Raw genomic sequence first — 13,679 nt, 5'->3', positions numbered from 1 at the left:
TAGGCCTTATGGTTTTGGACATAGAATTCTGAAAGTTTGGGTAACTAAATGAGCTTATGTGTATTAATCAGGATATGGTAGGTTTGTTGCAATCACAAATAATCCCAAGTCATGGTAGCTTCTTAAACTCAACACCTGTTTTTTTGTGAACTTTACCTAAATGCTTCCACAGCACCTCAGCAACTGTACGTGGCTCTTGAAACTTCAGCCTAGGTGTGACAAAAAGCACATGTGCTCACATTGTGCTGGCCAGAACCAGTTACATAACCATTCTAAAAGAGAAAGGAGAAAAAGAAAGGAAAGAGAAGGTATAATCTTTAATGTGTGCTTGGAAGGAAAAGAATAGTAACTTCTGTAAAGCATATTAATGATACTAATGCCATTCCAACAATGTCTTAGTAATATCAGAACAGCCTCTGGTCATGGTGAGCCTCTGTGAGCACACTCTCCAACTTCACTATTTGAAGAAATAGTTGAAGATAAGTCATCATTGAGTCAATCTGTAAAGATCATATATTCATAGAAAGAGGCTAGTGAATGTATTAGTGTGAATCATTCCTTCATCTTCCTTCTTTTTAAAAATGAAGGAAGGGTTGGCACAATAGCTCAGTCAATAAAGCACTTGTCATGTAAACATGAGGATCAGAGTTCATTCCAAGAAACCACATGAAAACCACTTGAAACGGTGCTTAGAAATGGTGGCATATATATGTAATTCCAGAACTGAGGCATCAGAGATAGGGACCCTTTGGGCTCATTGACTAGCCATTCCAGCCCACTTAACAAGCCCTCAACTATCTCCTAAAACAAAATGGTCATTAAGAAATAATACCCAAAGATGATCATTAATCTGCACACACATGCACATAACACACAATTTGCTGTGCACACCCATGCATCTGCACAAACACACTCATGAATACACACAAAAAACGAGGAAGACTTTATTTTTTTTTTTGTAGTAAAACATACACTAAAGAATAGCCACTTATCCTGACTTTAATTTAACAAGATTTGGTATAGTGGTACTAAAAATTCCCAAGGTAAAATGTTTTCTGTGAAAAGAAATGTTTTTGTCATTTAGTGAAGGAACTTTATTCAGTAAAAACCCAAGATATTATATGCTAAGCTCAAAACATGAGCTAAACCGAGCTTTGACAGTGAATGTTTCATTCCCTATTTGGAGGGTTTGCTGTGACGGCCTCTCCAAGATCGTTACATAAAGTGATTTTAATTTTCTGTGTGGTGCCAGGAATTTGGGCTTTGTCCTAGGGCTTTGTGTACATTAGACAAAGACTTCATCACCAAGCTACATGTCTATTCTTATACAAGTTTAAAGACAGAAATCTAGTTTTGAGATAAGGGCATTGGAACAGTTTCAATCTTTACATAAAACAGAAAAAAATCAGTCATAAAACAGAAAAAAATCAGTTGTTTATGTGAAGCAAATAGAAGACAAAGCCTCTAAGGGGTGAAGTGGGTCATCTTAAAGCATGTTTCATGAAGGGTGGAACCTTATGCCGGCCAGGCAGACCACGTCTGGCAACCAAGTGCCAGCATATGTCACAGCACCAAACCAATGCAATTCTCTGCTTTGCATTTCCCTATCAGTTCAACACTGGGCAAGCTGATGGCACTCCTGGGCTAGACTTAAACGTGGCCGAAGCCTGGGAGCTGGGATACACCGGGAAAGGAGTGACCATTGGAATTATGGATGATGGTGAGTATCTCACAGCCCTTAAGTCATTTGCAAGAGAGTGCCTTCCGTGCCTACAGACATGAAAGACTTGTGTTTGATAGAGGCTAGTGAGGAAATTAACAGCTTTGATGCTGGACAACCAAACCACACTTTGACAAAACCTACCCCTTCATCCAGATCCATAATCATGATACTTGGTGATACACTCAACAAGTACTGCTTGACCTGATAAATAAGAAACCAAAGAAACCAGTCTGTCCTTGACTTGCTTTCTTACTGACTCTATCCTTACAGCGTACCTGAAAAGTCTTCTAAACTCATATAGGTTTGTTTTCTGTTCCCCTAGATCCACACTGTACTGTGCTATGACCTCTGAATATGCATAGCCACTCTGAGTTAATAACTAAAACTAACAGCAATTTAATATTCAGTTCTTCAAAACAGCTCCATTTCACCTTTTAGTGTTTCGTTTTCCATACCATAGGGAATTAAACCCAGGACTTCTCTATCACCCAGCGACATACTCAGCTTCCTTGTTTTAGGGATCCATGTGGGCTATTTCAATGGCTGAACTAAAAAATCCGCTTCGATAATCACAGAATGTTCTATCTGAGAGTGTGGCTTTGGGTTCCTGACAAGATTGAAGTTTAGAAAATTTGGCTTTAATGCTATTTTCAAAACGAGCCCCTGTCAGGCAGTCTTTGATAATGGTTATATCATTGACAGCTCCATATGTTACCCTGCTATGCAGGCTAGAGATTTCAGAGTCTTGTGAATTAGTGTTTTTCTAACTGTGCACAGCCTTGCCTCTGGAGAGGTCCGGCGGCACCGCTGCCCTGCCGTCATTTTGCTGGAATGTTCCGCCCCCCTCGGACAGCTCCCTGGGTCTTCCACTAAAAGTACCACTGTGGCTTACATTATCTGCTTAATTACTTACAAAGCCTATGTAGCACTGAAACAATAGAGCCTCTCCTTTCCCAACATCCTACATCCTCAAAGAACACTGTTGATGAAAAGCAAGCCTTTGAAGCAGAATTGATGGGGAAAACAAGGGAGACCAGGCTGTTTAAATCTGCTCTGTCTTTGTGGGAATCATTAAAGGACAATGTGAAACAATGCTCCCTAGGCCTCTGATGTGTGAGATGTTTTGAAGTGGATGTAAAAGCCTTCTCTGGTGCTGAGAGCTTTCCCTAGAAGAAAGGAACTGTGTGGAGAGATAGCAGAGCTTATGAACATATTTTTTTTCCTTCTGAACTCTTTGGCTTAGCCTCCTTTCCAAAGCAGCTGGGGCCAGGTCACCCAGAAAAAGAGGCATCTAAATTTGGAAGAAATCACCTGGTGTAATCTGAGACTACTTTTTTGGTTCCCAGCCACCCAGACTGAATAATCACACAGAAACTATATTAATTACAACACTGTTTGGCCTATTAGCTCAGGATTCTTATTAACTAACTCTTACATCTTAAATTAACCCATTTCTATAGTTTTATATTTTACTACAAGGCTCGTGGTCTGTTATCTCTTGCTTCTTGAGCGGCTACATGGCATCTACCTGACTCTGCCTTCTTTCTCCCTGCATTCAGTTCAGTTTTCCTGCCTCCATAAGCCAAAGCAGCTTCTTTCTTAACCAACAGTAATAAAACATATTCACAGCATACAGAGGGGAATCCGACATCAACCTAGGATATATTGTGAGAGCCAATGTAACAGCCCATTGGGTGTCCTATCCTGTAAACAGAGGCCACCTTGAATGTAGCACAACAGCGACCACAGACACACTGCCATGATCAACTTTCCAACAGCACTATAGATGCCAGCTTCAGTGTCTGTCCATAGCCTCCTTAAATGACACCCAAGCCATCCCTTCCAAAGATGGCAAATGAGAAGGTGCCTCACTCTGCCCCAGACTGAAAGGCAAAAACCCTTTAGAAAGTCCCAGAAGGATTTCCTGTTTGATCTTAATTCTGTAGATTAGTAGTCTTTGTAATTCCCTGTAATTTGAACTCACTATCTCTCAATTAAAATTCTTGATTTTTCTATTGTTTTAATCACGTCTGCTACAGAACAAAACACCTAGATAACTTTTTAAGCTACTGCGTCTTATAGTTCTGTGAGAGGGTAGGCTCTGCTGGGTTGTTTTGTTGCTTTCTCTAAATAAATAAAAGAATGTTTGTTCCATCAGGGAAGGTGGCTCAGTCAGTAAAGCATGAGGACCTGAGCCCCAATCCCTTGCATCTGTAAAAATGCTGAGGGAGGCAGTGCCTCTGTTCCCCCAGCCCTAGGGATCAAGGTCAGGCAACAGAGACTGGCAGACCCCTGGAACTCACTGCTAAGTCAACCTGAGTCAGCTTGAGAGTTCAGTGAGAGATGCTGCCTCAAAGAATAAGGCAGCGAAACTGAGGAAGACATCTGACATCTACCTCTGGCTTCTACATGCATAAGAACAAATGCACACACACATGAAGCATGCACACACACAAAGAACATGTTTTCAGTGTATTCTACCTTAAGAGATAATCAAATACACAAGAACATTAAAATACAATCTATCGAATTATTATTTTAATTTAAATCATTCTTTTATTAAGAGAAAAATGTCTTTCATCCTTCACAGTTCTATCAATGGTATTTTCTTTCTCAGTTCCAAGTCTGCAACCATTTTAACAAAGCTCTTTCTCTTAACCTAAGGACTCTTTATTATAATTATAATATATACATTGTATTGAAATCTAACTCCTTCCTGGTCTCATGTTATCTCGTTGCTCTTATTTTTCCCTTCATGGAGAAGAGATTGCTAATTCTTCTCTTAAACAAAGTTCACTCTCAGAACAAGGAATTGTGTTTTTAAATTGACTTCCAATCTTAAAGGCATGCTCTTTGTGTGTGGTTGTGGAGGGCCGTGTTTAGCTTCTCATTTGTTACCAAACTTTTTGCCTAACAATGTTAAATAATTTCAACAAGTATATACAATTTCATCTCACCGCAGATTTTAATATCAAGGCAATTTCTAGAGATGACTTTGTTCAACTGCTAAAACTGTCCCAGTGATGTGATAGATTGTGTTAGTTGCTTCTCTGTTGTTACCTCAAATATCCTGACAAAATCCAAGATAGAGAAGGAAGTGTTTACTGTGACTTACAGTCCCAGGGGAGACAGTAGATCATGGCAAGGAAGACATGGCAGCAGGAGGGAGAGGCCCACCCTGCAGTCAGGAAGGTGGCTGGTCACATTTCATCCCATACAGGAAGCAAAGAGAGACTAGAGGATGGGACTACAGTATGAACATCAAAGTCTACCTTCAGTTATAAACTTCCTCCAGTGAGGTCCCACCCCGTAAAGTTCCACAACATTCTCAAACAGCACCACCAGCTGGGGATCAAGAGTTCACATGTGTAAACCAATGGGGACAATTATATCTTCAAACCACAAACTCCTACCCCTGGGCCTCATAGTCTAGAAATTATCTCATAATACAAAATACATTTAGTCAAATTTCAAAAGGTAAATCCCCTGTCAAAACCAAAACATAAATTATATACTTCCAATATATAGAATATATATTCCCACTCCAAAGAGGAGGAATGGGAACACAGTGAGGAAATACTGAACAAAAACTAGACTGAAACCAGCAAGATAAACACCAAAACCCTAGCTTCACGTCGGCATCTGGGGCTTCAGTTTCAAGGCACTGAGGTGGCTCAGTTCTTCCAACTTTGTAGCCTGTCACATATCTCTCTTCTAGGCTAGCTCTACTCCCTGAATGCAGCCCTACTTAGCAGACATCCCACAGTTCTGGCATCTCCAAAACCTTGGAATCTCTACCACAGAATAGTTTCTCAGGGCCTCCTCACAGGCTCCTCCAAGCTTGACACGCATTGCCTAGTCACAGTAGCTCTCTGGAACCACAAAGGAAAATAATGACCCCACTCTTCAGTCCTCTGTCTTTCATGCTTCCAGAACTAGAGCCACCCAAAGAACACTACCAAGTTGTGCTACTATCTTGGGATGGAAACTAGCTCCCTTGATCTGGGGTTGGAGCACTTGGATACCAGCATTGATACTGGTAAAAGTTTCCCTGGGCATTTGTTTTAACAGGACCAGGAAAGCCCTGGGTGTCCCTCCTTTCAGGTGGGTCTTGCCCTTAGGGCATCTTCCCTGTCATTTCAGTGCCGAGCAGGAGGCTTTGACAATGGCACGAAACCCTTTAATGGCACAGTCTTCTTCAGTGTATGCCTGGGCTGTAACCTTCAGCTTCCTGGTGCTCCCTCTCTCCCCACTGTGTACATTTAAACAGTAAGAAACTTTCCACCTACTCCATATTACTCTGTTTTGAAGTTTCCTCCACCGGAGCAATTAGTCCTTTACTTGTTGATTCGGCTTCATGCAAATTCTCAGGACACAGGCAGATTCCTTGAGGAAATGTCATATGAATAGCCTCTAACCCAGCTGCTAATAAAATCCATATTTCCCTTAAACTTCGTGAGCTGGGTCTCTCCTCTTCGTTGTACTCTCTGCACCTCTGATTGGCCCATTAAGCTCTGTCCACAGCACTTAACTAGTCTAGCATGAAGTTCCAAAGTCTTCCACACTCCTTCAAAAAAACAACATAATAATCAGGTCTATCACTGCAACAGCCCCACTTCTCTGAAACCAATTTTTGTATTGGTTATTTTCTATTGCTGTAATAAAATGCTCTCACAAAAAGCAAGTTTGGAAGGTGGAGATTGTTTTGGCTTACAGTTCCAGAGGAAACCATGGCAAAGGCGTGGCAAGAGGAGCATGAAGCCAACCCGGCAGTCAGGAAACAGACTGATCAGTTCTCACCTCACAAAGGAAGCAGAGAGAAAGAACAGGAAGTGGGTCATGATAGCAAAACCTCGAAGCCCACTTCCAGTGACATACTTCCTGCAGGGGTACTCTACCTCCTAAAGGTCTCATAGCCTTCCCAAGCAGTGTCACCAGCTGGGAACCAAGAATTCAAACATGAGCCTGGAGGGGCCATTTCATATCCAAACCACAACAACGATATTTCTAATGATGATAATAAGAATCCATTAGCATGTTTACTATAAGCCAAATACTTCTTCGAATTGTTTCTAATCTTTAAAAGATCTCTTAGAATACAATTATAGCCCTTTTCAAAGATGATGAAGTCAAACCTCAGAGATCTTGTTATTTGACAGAATCCACATCAGGATGACAGCGTCTGAGCCTTTGAATAGAACTGCTGGTCTCAACACACGCATTTCCCCCAACTCTAAAGGTCACTTCTATTCTGACCTGAAAAAAAAAAAATGAAGATTTCCTCTTGGAATATAGGCACCATTTTTTTTTGCGGGGGAGGGGTTATTTTGTTTTGTTTCTCACCACAAAGCCTTAGGGTGGCTGGCACAGCTCCAATAACAGTGGCACAGCCTTTGTATGAATGGGGTAAAGATGCCAGCAGAAGAGGCTTAATGGTGCTTCTAGCTTACAAGTCTAGTGTCTCAGGATAGCTATTAAATGCACCTGCTGCTAGGCTAAAGCTGCCATTGGCATGAGTTTGAGCCCCACCCTAGCCTTTCCTCCAGTTGTTCAGGAAGGAAACAGTCACAGAGAGACCCAACAACCTCCCTGCAGTCGTTCTCCTGGTTACATGACGGTTAGCAGGCAAACTCTGCTCTTTGACTCCAAAAACCTCCGTGTATAACCATGACTGTGTGCGGTTGCAGGGCCCTGCTCTGTTGCTGTTTCCCCACCGCCCATATGTGCAAGTACAGCCTATGCTGAGACTCTGTAGCCCTGCAGACCTGGGTGAGAGCTTTCCAGTTACCCCTGGATCAAAGCGTCTGATGAAACTCAACAGCACAAATAGGCCATAATTCTACCCTAGGAATGATTCCTGGGCCCAGAGTAGGCTCCGGCTCAAGAGCAAGCACAGAACTCCAGCTGAGGGAATTGAAGCCTCTGGTTTTTCAGAAAGGCACGTTCTGGAGAGAGTAGTGTCAGCTCCCAGCTGACAACACCTCCCTAGAAACCGCTAGCTCTCTCCTAATGGCTTTTCTCGCCCGGCCGTGTGTCTCTTATTTCCGTGCTGGAGTGAGCCCCGCTAATCCACGGTTCTCCGTGCCCTGTTAAATAATCATCACTTTTCCTCCCCGGGGCCAGCTTCATTTCAGAGGAGAAACTAGTTGATGCTTTAGAAATGTCAGGATTTCTACAAATCTCTTTTACATCGCCGCCGTGATGAGCCATCCATCTTGCAGTCACTAAGCCCCTGACTGCTGACATTTATCCGGAAGCGTTATCCATGGGCCCAGAGCTCTAATTGGTTTCACTGCTCTGCGGTGTGTCTTGGGGCAGCTGTCTCTCCATCAAGGAAGTGATGCAGCCCTCCCCCACACAGAAACAGAAGGCAAAGCAAAGGGTTCAGGATAAGCATCCTCTTCCCACCCCCAACTCCCACAAGTCTCTTGAGTCATCATCCCTACAAGGAGCATCCATTTCTGGGCAGCTTTCTTGAGAACACAGCGGCCAGTTTTAACCTTCCATTCCTGTGTTATCTTTTCGCAGGAATCGATTATCTCCACCCAGACCTGGCCTACAACTATGTAAGTACAAGCTGATTTTAAGGTGTGGGGAACGTGTGCTTTTAAGCAATCTGCTACATGTGGTTATCAGAAACACACTCAAGTATATGCACTATGCATGCATTCAGAGGATCAATACACAGGAGCCCATACATGCCCAAGGCAGAAACAGTCTCACACACACACACACACACACACACACGTAACTCAGATATTCATGTGAACACAGAATCACCACCCACATACTCAAATGTGCACACTCGTGTGTTTGTATACACCAAATCAACCCATCTTGTTAGAGCCGTTGCTCAGATATGGGAGCTGGCCGGATATCAAACGAGTGTCTTTTCAAGAAGAAAGGCTAGCATGCTGGCATTTGGAGGAGCAGACTGCCAAGAAAGTAAATACAGGGAGAGGTAGAGAGGAGAGTGGCATGGCAAGGCTTGAATCAATGCCAGTTCCAAAGCTCAAGGGAAAGGGTAATCAAACTATCTTGGTGCTCATTGGCCAAAACTGAAGCCCTGGAGTCAAAACCTACAGTAACTCACATTGCAACCATCTCTGTGAGAGGAAGAAGGAACAGCATCGTTTTGACCATTTTCACCCTTCTACACATTTCACTGAGCCTCGCCTTTAAGACCCCTCTGCAAGCAAGGACCATCGGCAGAGACTCACAGCACAATGCTGGGCTAGAGTCATAAGCTTTTCCCGATAAACCGACAAGCTCTTTAAACATAACCGATGTCTCCGTTCCAAGCCCAGGAAGTACAATATGCAGTCATTCGATGTGTTCACTTAAAGCTGCCCCAGCTGGGTGACACTTTCCCCACAAACTCAAGGTCAAAGTTTAAAAGACATAAACTTACTGACTGGAGACGTTCATTGAAAACGAGGGCTTAAGTAAAAGGGACAGTTAATAAGCAAGGCTGTTCCCAAGTCAGCATTGTGGGTCTGTGCCCTAGAAGGGCCTTTCTATACTGTATGGAAGTCAAGGGAGCTCCCCGTGTTTTGTGCACTGTGTATCAGGAAATGGGACAATAAAGTTTTTGTTATTTTCTGCACAGGTCTTAGCAATCTAGAAACATAAAGATAGAGCTAAATCTTCTCTAATACAAATACATACACATATTTATAATATGTACAACTATATATGTGTATGAACCATGGATCATCCAGTCACTGTGGCCTCCAAAGAAAATGACAGGAAGTTAATCCAGAACTTTCTTGCAGGTGATAATAACCCATGGGAAAGATAGTCATGGGCTACCCATGCATGGCAGTCCACACCAGTGAGCCTGTGGGTCATGTCTAGGGAGCCCTTCTCTAGCCCTGTCCCTGTGGCCACCTGCCCTGCTTCCAGCTCATGTGTCTAGCTGTTCATTTACTCTTAAAGTGGTCTGCATTCCTGGTGACTCCTCTGTACATCCTTCTCTGTGTTCCCCATAAATACAGAGCCCTGAGATGTTACTATCCTGCACCCTAGAACTGCCTACCCTCACAGAGGCAATAGTATTTCCCATAATTCTCTTCAGCTCCAGGGCCCAGGACATCATCAGTAGCCACTTGGGGCTCTGCTCAATTTCCTACATAATCGCTGCCTTGTCTCTTGGAGGACCTCAAGGTGGCGTGGCTGTCTATTGACTGAAAAGCTAAGGGTGCCTCGCCCCCTGCTATGCACAGGTTCTAGTTCCACAGAAGCCTATAGCACCATGAACAGCTTCCATGCCTTTTCACTTGGCCACCCCCAGGCTGATGACACATTAAAAGGCCATTCTAATTCCGTGGAGAAACCATGATTCTAATCCCGTGGAGAAACCATGAAAAGCTGTAGAGACAATACTAGTGGGCATGGTTGTCCGTCTGCCTGAACCCCTCTGAATCTGGGGAGTGCTGGCTTAGACCAGCAATATCAGAAGCATGGGGAACCCCACGGCTTGTGAGCACTAATCTCTCTCCCCCTTGGTTTCGTTGCCATGGATGTGGATAAATGCACGACCTCTGTAGGAAACTGGAAAAGAAGAAACAGATCCAAAACCCAGCCATAACTCTATCAGCCTTAATATCTGGGGCTTTCAATTCTGTGTGTATTTTTTTTCGTAAAATCGAATTCTGACTGCATACTGTATTCCCACATCTTCATATGCTATGAACATTTTATATTTTAAGTATTTTCATTATTTTGAAGGCTATGTGGCATTGCCTCACACTGTAATTTAAACACCACGATCCCCTATTGTTGGACAACTGGCTGTGTTTCCCATGGTTACATTAATCTAAAAGAGATCATGATAGGCAGTGGGATGCTTGCTTCATAGAGGGGCTGCATGGACCCACTATTCAGCTTCTTCCAAGAGTTGAAAGAATGCTGGGAAAAAAGAAAATGTAAGAGGCCTATCGACTATGTTTCAAATTATTTCAATGTGCACTGTGGAATGAGACATTCTACATCTCCCATTGATGTGGGAGTAATTTCTTTCTAATCTGTTGTTTTCATTGATTGGTTAATTAATAAAGAAACTGTCTTGGCCCATTTGATAGGCCAATCCTTAGGTGGGTGGAGTAAACAGAACAGAATGCTGGGAGAAAGAAGCCGAGTCAGGCAGTTGCCATGATTCCCCTCTCAGACACAGACACGGGTTAAGATTTCCCTGGTAAGCCACCTCATGGGCTACACAGATTTTTAGAAATGGGTTAGATCAATATGTAAGAGCTAGCCAATAAGAGGCTAGAGCTAATGGGCCAAACAGTGTTTAAAAGAATACAGTTTCCGGGTAATTATTTGGGGGCGGCCGGAGATGCAGCCCGCCGCTCATATCACTACATCCCATAATGTCTCTCGAGCTAATTGACACCAACGGGTGGCAGCCTCAAAAGGTATATTTTCAGTTCATTTCAAGGGTGAACTGTCCTTGGATTAAAGCTAGTAAGTACATAGGAGTGATGCGTTCTCCATATCTGAACATATGGATCATATAGCCATTGGGAGAGGATGCTGAAGAGATGATGTGTGTATTAACCTTAATCTAGATGCTCTCTAATAATGAGTAAAAATGTGACTGATAATAACCTAACCTCCTCTTGGCGATGAATCTTCCTGCCTCTGGGATGGTGTGAAAGCTAAGCATCTAACTAGCAGGAACTCCTCTCTATCTCTGTCTGTCTCTCTGTCTCTCTCTGTCTGTCTCTCTCTGTGTGTGTGTGTGTGTGTGTGTGTGTGTGTGTGTGTCTGTATGTGTGTGTGTGTGTGTGTGTGTGTGTGTGTAATCCTGGCTGTCCTGTAAGTGCCGCCGCCGCCACATGGCTAAGACCAGTTCTCTTAAATCTCAGTGTCTCTCTCAATCTATGTAGAGTTGAACCAGAACCTAGCGATAAAATTTGTCATATTTTGACTAAAATTTTTACATGGTCGTTAAGTGTAAGTGGAGTCAACCTACTGAGGAGAGCAATGAAGCCAGCGGACAATGAACAATAGGCTCAAAAACCATGTGAGGAAAGAATGTACCGGCCCACATCTCCACGTTACTAAGTGATTTGATGGCTTAGATGTGCTGAGCTCACCCAAACCCTTCTAGGAAAAGGTACTTTGGGAAGGTTATTTGTTTGGGTCTTCCCAGAAACAGACCCCTAAAACAAGAGTTGCAGGGGGGAAAAAAGATGAAGAGGAGAAAGCAGCTATGTTGGGCACAATATCAAACAGTGACCATTGTGAGCAGCTGGAACTTAACTCCACTAGGATAGGACTGTCCGGGAGATAATGAATAAATGAGACAGAGTGCCAGAGGCTTCTCGCATTGGGTGCCTGGGGCCTCGGGGGATTGAACCCAGCTCCAACAGTCACTGGATTAGAGCTGGTCCCAGCGGATACTTAGGCTGCCTCCCCAGGCTGGAGGACAGCCCTCGTCTGTGTCTAGACAGTCTCTCACCAGGGACATGTGGGTGTCGGGCCATAGAGACAAGTGACAGGACCTGCTGCCAGTGCGTACCTTGGAAATGGCTTCAAGGGTCAACAGAAATGTTCTGTATTGTGGGAACAGACTCCCCCTCTTTATTAATTTGCTTTCAATAAGAGGTGCGAATTCTACCCAAAGCCATTCAGCAAAATTTCTTCATACTCAAACCAGGCAAAATGTTTCCCAAAGCAAAGTTCTTCTCCTGGCTTGGTTATTCTGAGTAGTAAGAAGAGAGAGAGTATGTGTGTGTGTGTGTTGGTAGTTCAAGGTTCTTTCCACTAAACTAAGAATTAAAATACTTTGAAAACTGCAAATCAATATATAAATGTAAGTCTTTAGTGTTAATTTAATTCAACAAATCTACACTGGGTCTATTGGGTGGAGAGCAAAGGATAATAACAGCCACTTCTGTGATTATTCTATTGTTCAAAGGTTGAATTGAATCTCAGGGTCTGTTCCCATTTGTAAGTACTCACTATTCCAAATAATTAAAATTCTTTTTTTCCATCCCAATTGCAATAACCATGAAATGAGTACTGGCCAAGAGACTACTCTGAACTGAATCAATGCTTCATTTCCCTGCCTTCCCTATCCCACAGTCTGAACAGTTCCTCCAGCCCAGAATGGGGGAAGAGATGCCAGGAAGGTGCAGGCACCCACTGAGGAGGGGTGCAGGCACCACTGAGGAGGGGTGCAGGCCACACTGAGGAGAGGTTCAGGCACCCGCTGAGGAGGAGTGCAGACACCACTGAGGATAGGTGCAGACTCCCACTGAGGAAGGAAGGGTGCAGGTGGGGTGTATCTCACAGCCCAACTTAGGAGGAAGAAAATGGGGAAGTAACTCTGTTGGGTGGCTCTCAGCCCATGATGTTTCCAGACTTGTATGAAGCTGGGCTAAGTCTGTGGCTCATGGAGAACTTCTTTAGGAGTGTGTGGCGTGTGGAAGAGGTGGCAGTTTTCAGAGCCTGGGAACAGGTTGGGCAGAATCTCATCTTTGCTTCCTAGCCCTGCTTTGTTGAAGTCATGAGTCACGCAAGGCTGGGGGGGGCGGTTGTCTGTAAAATTCAAAGAGGAAATTCCATCTATGTTGAAGTTTTCTCAGGGACATGTGTTGAAATAAAGATTTGAAACGCTCTATTGTAGACAGAAGTTTCTATCCCACCTGGATCCTCTGGTGTTCAGCCCCAAAGAAACACGGAGTCTTACATTAATCATAAACAGTTTGGCCTATTAGTTCAGGCTTATTATTAACTAGCTCTTACAACTTAAATTGACCCATAATTCTTATCTATGTTTAGTCATGCGGCTCGGTATCTTTTCTAAGTAAGGCATTCTCATCTTGCTTCCTCTGCATCTGGCTGGTGATTGTGTCTCTGCCTTTCCTCTTCCCAGAATTCTCTTAGTCTGGTTGCCCTGCCTATACTTCCTGCTTGGCTACTGGCCAGTCAGCACTTTATTAAA

General features: G+C 43.5%; 1 protein-coding gene across 2 annotated transcripts in view; it reads left to right on the top strand.

Annotated features, from left to right (window-relative positions):
- Pcsk2 (proprotein convertase subtilisin/kexin type 2) overlaps positions 1-13,679 on the top strand; it is a 227,795-nt gene that overhangs the window by 133,666 nt on the left and 80,450 nt on the right. For both annotated transcript variants that reach the window (XM_041670371.1, XM_041670370.1), the window contains exons 4-5: positions 1,612-1,720; positions 8,252-8,289. In XM_041670371.1, coding sequence (XP_041526305.1) covers positions 1,612-1,720; positions 8,252-8,289 — 147 coding nt within the window. The remainder of the gene's footprint in view (positions 1-1,611; positions 1,721-8,251; positions 8,290-13,679) is intronic.

The sequence above is a fragment of the Microtus oregoni genome, unplaced genomic scaffold (assembly GCF_018167655.1).
Source record: "Microtus oregoni isolate MIOR12 unplaced genomic scaffold, Mior012 000020F_ref0000438, whole genome shotgun sequence".
In the NCBI taxonomy this organism is placed as follows: domain Eukaryota; kingdom Metazoa; phylum Chordata; class Mammalia; order Rodentia; family Cricetidae; genus Microtus; species Microtus oregoni.
This window is presented reverse-complemented; position numbering and strand designations above follow the sequence as displayed.